The sequence below is a fragment of the Egretta garzetta genome, unplaced genomic scaffold (assembly GCF_000687185.1).
Source record: "Egretta garzetta isolate BGI_Z169 unplaced genomic scaffold, ASM68718v1 scaffold70, whole genome shotgun sequence".
In the NCBI taxonomy this organism is placed as follows: domain Eukaryota; kingdom Metazoa; phylum Chordata; class Aves; order Pelecaniformes; family Ardeidae; genus Egretta; species Egretta garzetta.
This window is the reverse complement of record NW_009258539.1, coordinates 4592578-4611758: the sequence shown is the minus strand read 5'-3', so window position 1 is coordinate 4611758 and position 19181 is coordinate 4592578. Positions and strand designations below refer to the sequence as shown.

At 36.6% G+C, this 19181-nt stretch overlaps 1 protein-coding gene across 1 annotated transcript in view; it reads right to left on the bottom strand.

The window, feature by feature from the left end:
* Positions 1–19181, bottom strand: part of DMD (dystrophin) — a 1215125-nt gene that overhangs the window by 425858 nt on the left and 770086 nt on the right. Inside the window, 2 exon segments of the mRNA XM_035901725.1 lie at positions 445–592; positions 17769–17944. Of these exon segments, the coding sequence (XP_035757618.1) occupies positions 445–592; positions 17769–17944 (324 nt within the window).

Genomic DNA, 19181 nt, shown 5'->3' with positions numbered 1-19181 from the left:
TTTTTTTAAAAGCATTTCTAAAAAGTCACCTAGATATTTAAGGTAGAAAATGTTGCAATGATACTTTAACCAGTTAATATTTATAATTAAGCATGCAATTCTAGATACTCTTGTGAAATACTGAATACCATTATAGTATAGTATAGACAAATAGTAAGACAGTCAAGTTCTGAATTAAGAAATGGGGATGAAAAAGTTAATGATTAATTACCTAGTGACAGGATAGGTATTTTCCTTTCAGTACATTTTCTATTACTTTTCCGATTTTTGTATGATCAGAATACATTTGTACCTGGGTTTCCAAATTCCGTTCCTTTGATTTATTTTAAAAAGTTACATGAATGCTGTGTTTGATGACAGAAGCTTTCTCTGAAAATATCATTTAATTTTCTTCAATGTAGAACTGATAGATTAAGGAAACATTAAGAATAAAACTCACAATACCTTTACTTTTCTAAGGCAGTCTCTTAACTGGTCTTCATTCCCTGGTTCAAGGGGAATACCAACAATGCTGTCTGCTTCCTCTAACCATAAAATCAACTTGTTCAAGTCGTCCTGAAATTCCGATAAAATATTCTTTTCTTCCTCTAGCCTGTAATAAAAATGTGAAGTTAATGTTTCTATATATTTTTATGTTGAAGTGATCATCCATACTAAAAGAAAAACTAAGGAAAACAAATTCTTATAATTTATATTAATTATTTTTAAAGTGTTCTATAAATTTTTTTCATATCAAAATTATCAGACCAGCACCCTTTTAACATGGCATTTGTGTATGTTAAAAGAAAAGCTCAAGTCATAATTTTCAACATCACTAAATTCAGCTTCCAGAATACATACGGCAGGGAGCAAACTAGCACACCAGAGCTAGAACTAGATTTTCTGTGAACTAACAGCAAGGAAGCCCAGAGTCAGAAACTATGAATTCTAGCACCAATTTTTACCAAACTGAATCTGTAAAAAGTGACACTTAAACCCATTTGGACATACTGTACAAAAAGATATTTTGGTGATTGTGCCACATACTTTGTATAAAGCATTCCAATCCAGATCAACAAAAAGTAGGTCAGGTTTGTAGTCCTTAAGAAGAAATAGGATAGGATTTATCTCACCTAACTTTAAATGTCTATTTTGTCTACATCTACAACCCAGCTATTGAGTTTCTCATGCAGATTCTCTTAATTGAATGCCAACTGGCATTTCTAGGGCGTGATACATGAATTCATCTTCAATGATTAAAATGGGAAGAGCTGAATTCTGCTATGCAACTTTTTTCTTTGATTAATTAAAGGAAATCCAGATGAACAACTAAGACATACACATTGTGGATATCTAAAAGTCAGATAAGACTACTTTCACCACAACTGTATAAATATGTGGCGACATGAAGTTTTGTGCCTAAGCTTCAAGCTATCAAGAGATACAAGAGAAAAATTTCAAGGGCAGCAGGGAAAAGCATAGGCAGAATGTGAGCCCTTTGGAATTAACATTATGGGCAGATCTCTTCTGAAGGAGAAAAACTATGATTTATATAAATCACTTGTAATTTATCCTCTAAACTTATTCACAAAAATGAGGTTATACTGAATCTTACCATATGGAAAAATTAAATAATCATTAATAAAATTAAACAAAAATTAATATCCTTTCAAATAATAAAAAGGGGGGGTGTTGCTGGTTTTTTTATTAGGTTACTTGAGATCAAAGTAAAAAATGTAAACCCAGCTTTTTTTTTAAAAACTATTATTGTAATTTCAAAGATCCAACTGAGTTTGAGAGGTTAGGTTATTTATTACACATAGTAAGAGGTTGTATTAGTGATTTAAAAATATAACTCAGCATTACAGTGGAGAATCAAGGTCAATATTATGAATATATTTTTTTCTGAATGGAAATGGTTGTAACTTTCTATGGTCTCCCATACTTTCCATGATGGTCAGTGCCTATAGAACACACTGAGAATTCAAATGGAATGAGACTTATTATAAACTACACCATCATTTATCTATTTATTTATTTATTTTAGGGAACAATTTTCTGATGACTGACTTAAGCATAGATGTCTCTTTAGAAAGCTATGTGAATATGCTTCAGGCAAAAGAGAATCAATAAAGTGTCAGCTTCACATCATCTAACAAAAAAATACCGAAAACAATTGTTGCTTGACATACTTGCTTGCACACACACTCAGTCTGACAAGCAGCTTAGAAACAGTAGATTAATATATTTTATTCAAGCAGAACAGAAATACAGAAATATCCAACAGTCATTATCTATCTTATAGAAGTTTGTACCTCCAAATCCATGAAACATTTAACCCATATCAAGACACCTAACTTTAAGTCATTAAAATCATATATGACTATTTTTTCCCTCGCTGTAATTTCTAGAAAATAAAGGTATTCAAGTGACATCAGGTGTTACAGCTTTGAAACAATTATTTATAAGGAAAAAAAGCTGCTTCCTTAACGATTTAAGTAAAAGCATTTGATTTTAGAGGGAAAACAAAGGAAGAAAAACTGTAAGGTTTGTAAAATTCCTTTTGAATAACATCACCCTGGTTACAGTGTAAAATGGGAGAAGCTTGGTTTGGTCGGCAGTGAAAATTCTAGTAGTGAGGAGGGACATAAGCATATGAGCTGAATTAAATTTCATTTCATAACAAAAGAATCATCTGACTTCATGGTGTGAGCAAGAAATTTTTATAGATGAAGATTTTTGAGGAGAGAAAGTTGGAAAGCCAGCAGCATACAATTCAACTATCATTTTACACAACTCTTTCAGTAAATAATTTTTTTCCTAATATCCAATCAAAACCTGCCCTGAAGCGACTTGAGGCCATTTCCTCTCATCCTGTCACTTGTTACTTGGGAGAAGTGACTGACCCCCACCTCGCTACACGCTCCTTTCAGGTAGTTGTAAAGGGCGACAAGGTGTCCCCTCAGCCTCCTTTTCTCCAGGCTAAACAACCCCAGTTCCCTCAGACACTCCTCATCAGACTTGTGCTCCAGACCCCTCACCAGCTTTGTTGTCCTTCTCTGGACATGCTCCAGTACCTCAATGTCCTTCTTGTAGTGAGGGGACCAAAACTGAACACAGTGTTCAAGGTGCGGCCTCACCAGTGCCAAATATAAGGAGACGATCCCTTCCCTGCTCCTGCTGGCCATGCTATTCCTGATACAAGCCAGGATGCTGTTGGCTGCCTTTGCCACCTGGGCACACTGCTGGCTCATGTTTAGCCAGCTGTCAACCAGCACTCGCGGGTCCCTTTCCACTGGGCAGCTTTCCAGCCACTCCTCCCCAAGCCTGTAGCATTGCATGGGGCTGTTGTGACCCAAGTGCAGGACCCAACACTTGGCCTTGTTGAACCTCATACAGTTGGGCTCCAATCCAGCCTGTCCAGATCCCTCTACAGAGCCTCCGTACCATCAAGCAGATCGACATTCCTCCCCCATTTGGTGTCATCTGCAAACTTACTGAGGGTGCACTCAATTCCTTCATCCATATCATTGATAAAGATACTAAGACTGGCTCCAGAACTGAGCCCTGGGGACCACCACTTGTGACCAGCCACCAACTGGATTTAACTCTGTTCACCACAACTCTCGGGCTTGGCCTTCCAGCCCAGCAAAGAGTATACCTGTCTAATCCATGAGCCGCCAGCTTCTCTAGGAGAATACTGTGGGAAACAGTGTCAAAGGCTTTACTAAAGTCCATGTAGATAACACCCACAGCCTTTCCCTCATCCACTAGGTGGGTCACCTGGTCATAGAAGGAGATCAGGCTGATCAAGCAGGACCTGCCTTTCATAAATCCATGCTGGCTGGGCCTGATCCTCTGGTTGTCCTGCACATGCCTGGTGAGCGCACTCACAATTAACCGCTCCATAATCTTCCCCGGTACCAAGGTGAGGGTGGCAGGACTGTAATTCCCCAAGATCCTCCTTACAGCCCTTCCTGTAGATAGACATTACGTTGGCAAGCCTCCATTCATCTGGGACCTCTCCTGTTAACCAGGACTGCTGATAAATGATGGAGAGTGGCTTGGCAAGCTTCTCTGCCCACTCCCTCAGTACTCTTGGGTGGATTCCTATTCAGCCCCATAGACTTGTTGATGTCCAGGTGGCACAGTAGGTCATTAACTGCTTCCTCCTGAATGATGTAGGGTTTATTCTGCTCTATATCCCTGTCTCCCAGGTCAGGGGGTTGAATACCCTGTGGATAACTGGTCTGATGGTGAAAGACTGAGGCAAAGGAGGCATTAAGTACCTCATCCTTTTCCTCATCTTTGGTGGCAATGTTCCCCACCACATCCAACAAAGGTTGGAGATTCCCTTTGGCTCTCTTTTTGTTGTTAGTTAAAAACATTATTTGTTATCTCTTACAACAGTGGCTACGTTGAGTTCTAGCTGGGCTTTTGCCTTTCTAATTTTCTCTCTGCATGACCTAACTGTACTTTTCTTGAGTTGCCTGCCCCTTCTTCCAAAAGTGTTAAACTCTCCTTTTTTTCCTGAGTCCCAGAAAAAGGTCTGTTCATCCAGGCCAGCCGTCTTCCCCACCAGTTCTTCTTACAGCAGATGGGGACTGCCTGCTCCTGCGCCTTTAAGCCTTCATTCTTGAAGGATGCCCAGCCTACCTGGACCCATTTGCCCTTCAGGACTGTGTCCGAAGGGATTCTCTCAATCAGTGTCCTGAACAGGCCAAAGTCTGCCCTCCAGAAGTCCATGATAGTGGTTTTGCTGACCCACCTCCTTACTTCACCAAGAATCGAGACCTCTATCATTTCATGGTCACTAAGCCCAAGACGACCTCCAACCACCACATTTCCTATCAGTCCTTCTCAGTTTGTAAAAACCAGAACAAAGTACCAAAGACAACACTCTTGACCAGAATTTACTATCAAGCTGCTATGTTCCAGTCTGGCTGCTTTAAACATGTCACATCTAAGGAGACCTGAAAAATATGATAGCTGCCATGCATGTGACACACATCCTGGATGGCAAAAGCCAGGCAAGAAAACGTCACTACAAAGATGTTTTTGAAAAAGTGTTTCCATTCAATTTACAAGAACTAAACACATTAGGACATATTGTCCTAAATCCATCGTTTCTTTTGTAGTTAAAAAAGCTGAGAAAGTAGCAACTTCAACAATATATGCAATGAGTATCTTGGGTAAGAAAAACCTTATAAAACAGTATTATGCATTGATGCTTCCAAATAATTATGAATAAGTAGCTCACACTTTCACGTTTTTTTCTTTACAGCACAGTTTAAATATGTTCTCTGTTCATTTCTAAAATATGAAGCATTATTTCTTTGTTTATCTTCAAGTTTAATAGTTTTTGTAGAATTTATTTAAGCATGTAGTAGTGATAATAATGAATGGGATAATTAAAACTCTCCATCTACAATTAAGTGCTAGATATTTTATTTCCTGAGTCAATTCAATGCATTTAGATAAGAAAAAAACACTAAGTTGTTCTTGAAATATTGGTTCTGAATTATAAATATACTTAATAATTTTTCAGAAAATGGATTTGCAGTGATTATGGCTGAAAAAATTATATATACAGAAAAGCAAGTGCAGAATGTATTATTAAGTATTATGAAGTCCAATCATAAATCATGCATTCAGTCGTAATAAAAATACAAAGTTTGTATAAAGGACATTAGTAAAAGCCAGTACGGGTTTAAATTGGAGGATGCTTTTTTCCTAGCTCAGCTGATATATCCATAATTGCTATTATCTCAAGCATTTCAGATGGATTGTAGCTGGAATTTTAGGTAAGCAATAAATTTAAATCTACCCTCTCACAGGAGAATTTTTTGTCACCTAATGTTCAAGAACCAGGTAGTGAGGAGTGGCACCCTCTGTGCTTCCAGCAATATATAAAGACACTATGGAAGGCAAGGAGGAGGACACTCTTAAGTGCTTATTGGGAAGTGTGTATTGATAGAAAAAGAAAGGAGAATGCTACTGCACCAGCCAAGGGTCAAAAGCAAAGATGGGCACAGCTGTGGAAAACAACCTTAGTTCACAAGTCAATAAATGGAGCTTGGGAGATGATGATTTTCCTCTGTTCCCACCAGGCTTTGAATCTTGACTGGAAAGCCAGCTGCCCACAAGTGGACCTGTTAACACTGTCATTACCTACTTTTCACACACTGGGAGGGAGGTGGTGTTTCTCATGCATGCACACTGTACTTCACAAAAAACTTACTGAGCAATCTATATTTCACAATTCTACTGCAAGTGGAACTGAATTAAATGGTACTCCACAGCCCAAAGGAATCCAGAAGTAAAATTTTCACAACCAAACATGTGACTTTGAGCACAGATTTCCAAGGCTCAGGAGAGGTCCTTATGCAGAATTAGATCACAGAGAAGCATAAAGAGACTAAATAAAACTGGCCTGGTGGCAAGTCCAAGAGGTTTAAAAATATTTCAGAAAGTAATAATTGACAAATATCAAACCACTTGTTACTTTCAAGTACTACCACACATCCAAGAGTTTGAAGGATGCACACAGGACAGAAGTTAAGATACTTCATAACAGAATACATTGTCCCTCAGGAGCTGCAACCACAGTGTGACAGAAGTTAATGCAACATGGACAGCCAGCCACTGCCTCATGGGATCAGCACCAGTGGGGTCAGCTGGTTTTTCCAGCTGGAGAAAGACACAGAGATGCTGTGCTTTTCCTCCTTTCTTCAGGCTGTATGTCCCCTGATCTAAGCTATTTAGACAAAAACTTCACCACCACCACCTTTACTAATTAAATAAGTTTAGGTTTTTTTGCAACAGACAACTTAAGCAGTAAAGATTTACATTTCTTTATACATTGCCAGAGAAAAAACTTGCACTGACATGAGTGGACATTGGAAACCAACATATACTGTGTCCTATTTTGCTGTGGCAAAAAATTCTTGCCAGTATTTCTAGGTGGTTTCAGAAACAAACACTGCAACTTTTAAACATACTGTTGTTTTCAAGAATAGCTCCTTTTTCATATGTTGTAACTGCAGACAAGGAAACATCTGTGTCAAAATTAAATGATTGAGGTTATTGAAAAAAAAAGCTATAATAAAAATGTTATGCTCATTTATTCAATTGTATCAATTTATTATTTTTTTTTAAAATGCAATTCATAAGAAAGAATAATTATTTTATCAACTAGGTAGCTGGATTTAACCCACTTAAATATTTGACCACAGCCTTTTGCCAACAGCAGCTGATTTTTCACAAAGGTAACATTGATTTGCTCTGAGGAGAGAAAAGGAAAGCCTGCTGGATGGAGATTCTTATCAGGTAAGTAATCAGCTAGATTTATCGTCTGGTGAATTGAGTTAAAATACCAAGAAGTCAAAGGAGAGGACCAATGAAGGTAAGAGTTCATGATCCAGAATATGAAAATCACACTTAATCATCGATTTAAAATTCAGGGTGATCTATAGGAAAAGTAATAGTGATTTTTTTTTTTTTTTTTAGAAATAAGAACTCAATGCTATTAAATAGGATAAACTGCTTAGTCAAGAAATCTACTGCAGAACAAGAATTATTGATACTGTAAAGCCATAAAAAACCCTGATATAATCGTTACGTAATGTAATTTTTATGTTTCAAAAGTTCTTCAAAGCTGGAAAATACTGAATCAGAAGCCTCTATGAAAATGGGTCCTAATTAAAAAATTGGTATTTTCTGCAGATGATAAAGGCAGTAGGAACATGACAGTGACTCCTAACATGTTTTGTAGATAGGCATACCTGACAACTGCTCTACTGGATGTCCAATAACAACTTTCAGTCTAAAAATGACTCACCATCTTACCAAAGAGAAAGTACAGCTTCAACAGACAAAAGTAAATATTCATAATTACACTTAAAGCATGAAAATACTGGGTTTGAAACAAATGAATATATTAACCAAAATGCTTGGCAAATTGCTGCTCCTCTGAACGGGCTCTGAATAAAAGTTCTAGATCAAGTTGCTGCTTTAGATCTTGCATGGAATTCTAAATCAGCAGATTTATTTGCTTTTGTTCTTAACACAGTATATTCTAATATTTACTAAACATATGAGCCCACTACTGTTCTTTCTTAAGCTCATAAACAAATTACTCTGCAGTAACTTCCTAGAGATTAAACAAACACAAGCCACTGGTGCCAAATTGTTTTTTAGAGGAAAAAGGAAGAGAAGATATTTACTGTAAAACCAAAATCCTCCAAAACTATTTATGCCTTTATGTATATACATATACACGTGCATATATACACAAACGTAAATACAAGTATACATATACATATATATACACACAGGTATACATATATATGCACACATATACTTACAGTTAAACAAACAAATACACAAAATAACTGAACACCATAAAGAGCAAAAGAAGCCAATTAACAGCCCTATTTTCCTGGGTTTGTCTTCAATTTTCTTATGAAAACCTGCACGACTGTTTTCAGGAACTGCTGTTTGTCTAGGATTTCTGGATAGGCAAGCTGTATCAATGAAAAGACCTGATGCTGCTGGACTCTAACATCTCTTGTGCCTATGTACTACAGCTCTGAATCTCTTATGGAGTACTGGTATGCAGCCAGAAATTCTGGACCTTCCTGATGCATACAGACTTACCCACTACTCCCTGGTAACGCGCAATAGGACGAGGGGAAATGGTCTGAAGTTGCACCAGCGCAGGTTTTAGGTTGGACATTAGGAAAAATTTTTTCAATGAAAGGGTTGTCAGGCACTGGAATGGGCTGCCCAGGGAAGTGGTCAAGTTCCCATCCCTGGATTAGGTATTTAAAAGATGGGTACACAAGGTGCTTAGGGACATGGTTTAGTGGTGGGATGGCAGTGCTAGGTTAACGGTTGGACGTGATGATCTTAAAGGTCTTTTCCAACCTAGATGATTCTATGATTCTATAATTTTGGTTGTATAGGAAGTGCAGAGAAGGATCAACTTTACAGCATTACATTTATTACAGTTTTCTTCACTGGGAGGTGTAGGTGTACTCAATCCAAAACAGGTTATCTAAAAACAGCTAATCAAAATGTTTGGTTTTGTGAAACTGAGGCAGATGTTAATCTATGCTGAGATCTGTAACTATAAAAATGAAGAAGAACTAGCTCCCTGTAATCTTAAAAACAGGAGCACAACTTCAAATCTTTCTGTGGCAGTGTCCCCTCCCACCCCGATTACGTGGAAGTCTGGGAATCAGTGATCCAGTGTTATGTCATGAACCCCATAATAAAACCTCCGTTCCTCAACCTGACCAGATTCCCCAGAACCTAAGCTCTCAGCAACAGCTTTATTTTTTTGATTTGCTATCACTTCTACTCATTTGTAAAGAGCATAGCTCAGTGGAGGCATTATGTGATGGTACCCTAAGGATAAACCTGAGAAAGATACAACTTTAATATGTTAATTCTGGCACAGAAAAGACAGAGCATTCAACTCAATGCACCTGAGAGCAAAATTATTGAGCTGTATAGTATTTTGAATGAGAAATCAAAAAGATTTCTTGTCTCCTAGCAGAGAGAGCAATTGGCAAGATTATTTTCTCATCTTAAGCACACTGTCAATTTTATCACCCTTATGAATTCAACTGCAACCTTAAAACATTTAAAACTTTTCCTAGTCATGAAGGAAAGATTTTTACTTTGATGACTAATTCAAATGTTGATCAGTAGCATTGAGTTTTATTACCTGAGCAATGCTGGATGTTTTCAACCTAAGACTTTCCAGGAATTCTTTTAGAGATGTTTACATATTTATATATATATATATATGTATGTGCACAGAAGGGTTTTAGAATGCAGACAAAAAGAAAATCATGTTGCGAAAAGACCTACTTCCTTATCCTAGTCAGGAACAGTACGTAGTGTAGTAATTAAAAGGTCCATTGCAATTAACAGGAGCTGCAGGTGCACTTCATAATTTATTTTACAATTTGTTCTTGGCCTGCTAGAACATTATTTCTATTATAAATAATATCCTGCATGACAAGTATCATATTATGCAAGCCACTAAAATAAAACACTCTCTATATTAGCTGAACCTGTTAATCAAATAAAAAGTTTCAACTTGATGACTGATAGCACCTTTTGAACAAGCTGATTTCTATCACCATAATTACATTTAGAACAACAGATACATGTAATTTCTAGGTGTTTAAATTCATGGCAGCAATGAAAAATTAACAGTAAACTGTTATTAAGGCAGTATAGGCTTCCAAATCCAAGCCTAAACAAACTGGTGTAAGGAGTGTGAGCCACTCCAGCACAGACAGGGCAGCTCTTGGGAAAACAGTTGGGAGTCCATCTCGCTGGATAAGCAGGCAACTAAGGAATAAGATGGTATTTCAGCAGCTGGTCCTATGGAGCCAAGCAGATCCATCTCCAGCACAGCTCTGCATGGTGTTATATACTACTGCCTTATCCTTTTAAACCAGTCTGAGTTCCCAAACAGCTTTTAAAATGCTTCTCTGTCGGCAAATGTCGGTTTATTTCATTAACCCTGAGATGTAACCCATCTTGTTTGATGTATAATTCTCAAACTATAGCAAAGCAATACAGAATTACAGGTCTTCCATGTGACTGCTGTTCACAGGCACATTACTTTGTTTCCCTTATTAAAACACAGCAGCTTTCTGTTTGTATTTCTAAATTCATAAGGCCCCTTGTTCACTATTCTGACTGCACAGCTATTTATATGAATTTTATATACATTATATTTCTGGAAGAGAGTGTATTAACATTCAGCATTTAATATTACATAGTAAATTAAACTAACAAAGAAAGAATTATTTTTCCTAATAGTATTTTGTATATGTGGTATTTCATAGGTTAGGGATTAGTTTTCCTAACAGTATCAAACTGAATCAATAACAAATTCTTATGGTAGCCCACAAAATACCCTGGATAGATTTTTTTTTTTTTTTTTTTTTACTATCATTAATCCTTATTTATAATGGTTAACTATTACATAAACATTCATGGCTCATTTCTAGTAAGCCTATACTTTCATTTACACTTTCTAGAAACCATATGAAATGCATATTGCAGCTCACAGATTTTCTCCGTAGTCAACAATGTGAAACCAATACCATAGCAACTCGTAAATAGTTTGTGAAGCACATCAGCTGTTTACAGTCTGTAACTGCACACAAGTGATGTTGGACTTATTTGGGAGGTGTCAGCTAGACATAGAAAATATGAAATCACAGAATTAGGACAGATCTGCACTTTTGACTGATATTCCCACTTGCACTTCCAATAATGTTTTGGTACTTTTTATTTTTTTAACATTCAATTGTTGATTTTGTATTTACAGTATTTCTAAGATTAGGAACTAGTGCATTTACTAGCTGTTACTGAGAACTTAAGGAGGTAGCAAAATAGTAACTTGACAACATAGAGAAAATATTTACTAAGAGAGAATGACATTTCTTTCTCTAAAGAATGTGCAAATATGCTTCATTTGGATAAGGAACTTTAACTGAGATGAAAAATATCACAGAAACTTTAGAAAAGTCAGATGTAAATACTAAACAGTAAGAAGTTTAGCTACTCTACTTGTAAACACAATGCAAAATTATACCAGGGGTTTCTTTTCCAGTGATTTCCTGTAAGAAATCTGAACAGTCAAAAAAAAGAAAATTCAGAAAATTCAATATATAACTAATTTTATGTTGGAAAGAAAAATGTATTTATTGACTTAACTGTCATTAAATCTCTTCATCTTAAGACAGCTTTTAAATTGCAATGAGAAGCTAATCGCAGCCTTCAATATACCGAGTGTTCAGGTGAAGGAAACCAATCACTCCTAGCTAGTGTGTTATGGCAAAAAAAAGAATACTTTAATGAAGGTAAGCTACGAAAAAATACTCAAAAGTATGTTTACTTTATAACAATTATTTTTTTATTTAGAGCAGAGAGCTTGTGGGTTTGTATTCAGAAAAGTATTTGAAAGGATTCTGGTAAACAGCTTTTGTTCTGTCATTCTTTCCATAATTACTTCAAACTTGAGTAGAGATCTGAACAGACAGTCTGCAGTTTCAAGCTCATTAAAAGCGCAAATGTATTTGCAGCTAAAAATAATGAAAAATTCTCTTCCATTCAACTGAACCCAATTTTAACAAATGTCAGATTGTGATGAATAAAAAAACCCGAACTCATTACTTCTGAAACAGCAAAGGAATTTAATTCCTGGGCATCTGTTTTCAAAAATCACACAAGAAATTTTTAACAAAGATGAAGAAAACAAAGACCAGCCAGCACCAGTGTTACAAGTTATCGACAGCCTTGTTTATGAGCCTTCGCCTTATCAAGCTCCTGTGTGAGACGTTGCTTCTCCTCCCGATAGGTGCTGCCTTGACTAGCTCTGTATGAAGGTGCAGCACCACGCTGCAACCACAGCCCTGGGGCTTGTCACCACCCAGGCACTTCAGTGCACAAAAGTGCACTGATGGCAAGCCAATGCCTCCCTAAGTCATCCAAAAATCGAGTGTCCCAGTGGCATGACTTGGCACAGACATGCACAACATAATATGACCCGATGCATCTCAGGGAACAAAAAGGCAGAAAGATCTGAAGGTGCAGTTTAGAAGGTTTTGCATCCAAAATGATTGCTGGAGTATGAAGGGGAAGAAACAGACAGGGTTTCCCCCCTCTTTTGTCTGGGGTTAGCAGCATCTATTCAATGGGCCATTGCAACTTCCCCTAGTCTCCAAAGTCTCGCTTTTCATTTTGAGTAGCACTGTTCCAGAGTACAAACTCAAACTTCTCCAAAACATGCTGCTTGCAGCAAAATGCTAACAAAAACCCAATTAAATTCCCATTTGCTAACTATCAGTGTATCAGACTTTCAATCAAGTTTCACTTTATTCAACTGCCTGGTCTATTCCAAAGTTTTCAGTAAGATTAAATGACTAGATGTTCTAAACTGCAAGATACAGAAACATTAAACACTGAATTCAAACTTCTACAGCTTTGAAACTCTTTGATAAAGGCAAATGAAAGATAGCATCCTACGCAAACATAACTCAAGTATAACCTCTTGATCTTCAGTACCAAAGAAAAGAGATTCAAAGGCAATTTTAAGTTTGTGCTTCGCCTGGAATCAGCATTTGACCTTTTAAAACTTAAAAAATAGCTTCTTTTTACTGAAGAGCAGTACAGATTACTCAAATTGTTTTGAGATTTGGTTTAGGTTTTTTCTGCTTTTTATTAAGTTGTCCTTTTATGGTCCACATAATTCTCATTCATTAAATCTGCCAGACTACCACTACGATTAATATTAGTGTCTAGTAAACCTACAATCAGTTTTAGTTATTTATAGAATTTCATGGGTTTGATCCGTCTGACTGTTCTTATTATGCAGGTAGTTTAATATTTATTCCAAATTATTTATGAAAACTGGATTAACGTGTTGAAACTCTCAGAATTGTATCATGTATCAATCTTCTCTTTTCAAGTCAACTAACCACAGGCATGATGGCTACAGGAAATATTTTTAATTTACAGTGTTCTTTACCAATGTAGTGTTAATATGTTCTCATATGGAATAAATAGTAGACCATTTAACAATGCATGATCAGCAAAACTGACAAAGTAATTCTGTAGAATTCCCCTCTACCCCCAAAATATAAACAGTGCATCAGAACATGAAAAATGCCTGAGTGTGTCGGAAAAGCTAGTCCAGCAGGTTGCCACCAACATTGCTGACAGGAGATAGTAATTGAGTGGCGCAAAGAAGACTGGCCACTTTCTTTGGGTCATTCAGCTCATAGTCCCCCAGAATCCACTGTCGTTAGATTAAGGATTCTATAGGGCTGGGTCATATTTTCCTCCACAACCTTCTGTGTCCAAGTAAAGCTCAGACATTCAGAAAACATAATGTAAAAAGTAATTTTTAAATTGATTTTATTATTTCTTGCAGTTTCAACAAGTACCCTCTACCTCTGGTATTGAGGAATTCGGTGAATAACATGTTACACATTCAGCTTACCCACCACTTCAATTTTGTAAACCTCATATTCTTCCTGAGACTTCTCTCCAGATTGAAGATCCCTGGCTTCTTAGTCTCTCCTCACAATGCAGCTACTCCAGACCCTGGCTCATTTTAGTTGCCTTCCTCCATCTATACTTTCTGTAAGTCCCTTTGACATGCAGAGAGCAGATCTGCACACTACTCCACATGATCATGCCACAGCATTCGATGGCAGCAAATTTTAGCACCCAAATGATTTGTTCTCAATGCCCTTGTCTATGATGAACATAATCTGTCACTTGTTGCCTATCCGCTCATTTTTGGAGTTTCCCCCTATCAGCTCAGCATTTGACTACCTAAGAGAGCTTAATGCCATGGGCATCCTTGGAAATGTCACCATACACCTTCTGTATCCCACTAAACTCTCACATTCATGCACCTTACAAAAATATCTATGTTGGTTTCTGTTACTTCTGTAACCCTTTTTTCTTGTCTCTAACTGATGAGTATGTTTCGCTTTGGCTTGAGAAATATGTCCAAAACTGAGTGTCTATGCCCCATCTGTAAACTGTGCAGGATTATCAAAACAATTTTTTTTCCATCTTGGTAACCAATAGCAAAATAGACTTTACAGTATATAAAATTTCCTTGCCATTTAAATAATGCTTAGCAACATTACACTTGAATTTGAAATCACTGTCAAATTTCATTTCTGGAATCCATTCAGTTGCTAATTTCTTCCCACTTCCCTTATCTTGAGATCTGCTGAGCCAAAAAATTTCATAGAAAACAAAATTTCAGTTGATCACTACTCCTCTGTTTGAGCTACTGAGAATCAGTTTTCAAAGCAGAGCACAAGGTATTGACTACAAAGAATACAACATAAATGCTATTAAAAAATTTAGAATCAGCTTTCTTTTCTGATTTGTAGAAGATGCCAAATGTTAATATCTATTTGATTTTTCTTTGAAATTGTTAGTAGTCTTCTTTCCCTTCAGCATCACCTTCTTCCATTATGGTTTTAAAATGTGGTTCCATTTTCTCATTCTCAAAATTGACATAAACAAAAATCTTAGCATCCCCCTCACAACCATGAACACTTTAAATTTTAGGAAAGATAGAGAAGTATTAAAGGGCTATCAAAACTTAAGTGATCCAAAATACAAGCATACTGGCTTAGGAGTTTATTTGGAAAATAGTCTATTAAAGCTCTTCTGAAAAAAAGGAGCCAAAGTATTTTAATTCACCCAGATCGATTATCATTTATCCTAAAGTGAGATACTTAAATAAATTACAAATTATTACAAACACATACAACAGACAATGCCATGACTATATTAGCTCTTTTGGATTGCAAGTAGAGGTCACTTCCTTCAACTTTTCTTGTTTGGCCCACACTTTCTTCTCTACAACTGCCTGAAAGGACGTTGTAGCAAGGTGGGTGTTGGTCTCCTCTCCCAAGTAAGAAGTGATAGGATGAGAGGAAATGGCCTCAAGTTGTGCCAGGGGAGGTTTAGGTTGGATATTAGGAAAAACTTTGTCACAGGAAGGGTTATCAAGCATTGGAATGGGCTGCCCAGGGAAGTGGTTGAGTCCCGGTCCCTGGAAGTATTTAAAAGACAGGTAGACGAGGTGCTTAGAGACACGGTTTAGTAGTGGGCAGGTACAGTTGGACTCAATGATCTTAAGGATCTTTTCCAATCAAATGATTCTACAACTAATGAAAAATTAAGGCACTTTGGGTGACATGGGTTTCAAGTCCTAAGGAGAAAGAAAATCACTGTACTCCAAACCAAATTAGGATAACTAATGAACAACTAAAATATGCTGAAGCATAAGAGAGATGAACACTCCATGACACCAGGGCTATATGAAGACTGTGCAGCAGATAAGCATATGGTCTTTTCATGTCTAGGATCATCAATAATTGAGACCCAGCTAGAACACACCACATATTCCTGTCAACTAGGTTTCTTCCCTTTGAAAATCCAGTCTGTGAGAGTGAAAACATGAAGGAAAGAAGAAAAAGCATATACTGGGAGGCAGCAGCTAGACTGAGGGTAGGATCCGTTTCCAAGATCTGGGAGCAAAAAGCTTTCTCTGCCTCTGATGTAGCCAGGAAGACCAGATGATGAATAGAAGTGCAAATTCCTCCATCCTGATGCACATGGGTCTCACTACAGTACATCAAAAGCATTAATATAGAGTTTAACACAACGCTATTTGTATTCCTTCTAGAGCAATGCATTTATTCATGCAGAGTTCACTAACTGAGGTCTCTGCAATTATTGTCCTCAAAATTACACAAGCTGTCATTCCAGAGGAAAACAAACCAACCAGTCAACAAATCAAACAGACCAAAAGGAGGAATGCATGTACAAGTGGTTATCCAAGACCCTTCATTTAGAGAACATAACTGTATTATTCCCATTTAAAAGATTCTAGGCTTCCTTAAAATATAGCACGTGCCAAGAAATTCCACATGCTGCTAACACCGCCTTGAGCAAAACCAGCATTCAGATACATATTTCTACTGATAAATGAAAGAAAGTACAATACCAATCTTTACCAGAACTGGAACATATTTAATACTCTCAGACAAAGCTCAACCACCAATCTCTTTCTTCCGTGTTGCTGAAGCAGCTTACAGGGCTATTAAAATGATGTGTTATTGTTTTGTAAGTGTTAGCGCTTACATAACAAGTTAAGGCTTGGAAACACAGATGGGTTTCCCTTGTACAAAAGAACAGCTTTTAGCATGATAAATAAAGGCCAAAGACTCCCTTGTGTAACAAGTAACATTGCCATCAACACCTGGAAATACAGCAGAAAGAAATATTTAAAGCTGTAGCTTCTGACAGCTGTAGCTTACTTGTTGCATCTCCTTCTTTTAACATGTTCCAAGTGAAACCTTAATTATTATTAAATTCAATAATAACCTTTCAGGACACTCCCTTAGCACTCCAGCGAACATTTTCACAGCTTTTGCCCCCATGGCTCTAAACCAGATGGTACAAGACACATCAGAAGTAACAAAACTGTCGCATACTACTAGTTCTTCTAGTACGTCTCTAGTGCTCATTAACATACCTCTCTAAGGAATATTCTGGGTTTTAAAAAACATACATGAAGAAAGCTCTACCAGTGATGGTATTTTAAAGCAGGATGTCATATCAATTTAGGCCTAGCATCTAGGTTAAGAACATATGCTTTTATAAAACCAGTATTTTTTTTTTTCAGCTGGAAATCCTCTTTTTAAAGAAGTCAAACCTTTTTTGTATTATCTGTAACTCAAACACGCTAGCTTCCCATGACTGCATGAGAAAAACAAATTGATCCAAAAGTGATTATAAATAACATTAAATTAACCAATCCATTCTTTTTATCCAATCTATGAAATGCAGATGTTAATGGCATTAATGATGAGAAGTGAATTAGATTAGGATTAACTGTATCAATTAGCTAAGGTATTATTAGTACTACAGACATATATTTTAATGCCACACTATCAAATAGAAAGATGATAAATCAGCTGTAAATTCTGTAAATGAAGCTCCAATCTGTTCTACTTTTAATCAAGCAATAAAGTATGCTTGCTTGTTTTTTTTTAAACATTAGGAGTGGAAATATAAAAATGTGGAGTATGGAAGGGAGCGGTGGTCACTGACAGGAATATGTAGAAAGAAGAATTAAACAAATTATAGTGGATGTGAAATTTAATCTAAAATAACTAAAAATAATTTCACAATATTTTTGCTCTCTTTTAACCTACCTCTTTTTTTTCTCTACCAGCTGTCTGCAGATCTCCTGCCACCGGGTATTCAAACTTTCCAGTTGTTCCTTCAGCACCTTAGCATCTGCTGTTGACGACTGCTCAATAATCTCTTCACCAGTTACATTCAATGTTTTGACAACAGTTTGCTGTCGCCCAATGCCATCCTGAAGCTCCTGCAAAATACCCAACGCATACACATATTCATAAAAATGTCAAACATGAAACAAAATGCTTCATCACACCCTGGCCAGATGGAGAGAGGTGAAAGTTTTTGCTCTCCTCTGAATTCCAAATGAAAAATCCAAAGGCAAGTAGACAGAAAGACATCTCATGTTTTTGTAACAAGTACCTTTCAGTGCATCTCTATAGCCTTTTTTCCCCTCCTGTATTCTTGTCTGCTAGAGATCACTACAGTAATATTCTGCTGAACAATTAATAAGTAAAACTTGTGAACAAATTTACTTCTACACCCCCAAAGGTATACTCCATGTTTATTTAATAGCTTATGAAACAATGTAAAATTTAAAGTTCACAGTGTTTGGAGTTCCTATTAGCTATCAACACAAATAAGCAACGTTGAGAAAGCAAAGACTGTTAGAAGTATGACTTTGGATTCCATTAAAGAACACATTTGTCTCCAGTTGTGAGAAGCCTCATAATCCATCCCCTTGTGGGTTGTTTTGTGTTTTGGTTTGGGGGGGGGGTTGGGCAGGGTTAGGGGAAACTACACTTCTAAGGAAAAGTATTACTTACATTGTTTTTACTTACACGACAAAATAAAAAACTACCAAAAGATAACCAAGATGGATCATTTTTCAAGTTTTCCCAAATGCATTGGGATACATTTTCTACACCTTCTATCATTAAAAACTTTTATACCTGTATAGTTACCTTAAAAACAACACAGTTCTGAATCTGTAGCTTAGATTATAACACTGTATTCCTGTTTAAGAAAGTTCATATTTATAAATAAGGAAATAAATCTTTTCATATTTTTAAACAGCAGTAGAGCATGAGTATTTTTTCCTTTAATTCCTCAAAATGTACAAGCAGGGAAGTGTAAAATCAATTTCATCAGTTTACTGCTAAAATAATCAGAAACTGAAATAACTTCAACAGTCTACACAGTGGAATTCATACTTGATGATGGGTTTCACAATATCAGGAAGTGTGTCTGAATCCTATCTACATACAAGAGCTTTCAAGTAAAATGCTGAACCTACATTTTCTAGAAGAAACCAAATATTTTAGCCTATCATACTCTGGAACAACGTTATATTCTTGTTTTCTCTTTCTAAACACATAAATTACAGAACAAGTTAGTAAACCTGCATATTAACTTCAAATGAAAATTGTCCACGAACTGGTTAAAATTGACAGGATACAGCTTTCCAGGAATGTAAGAGATGA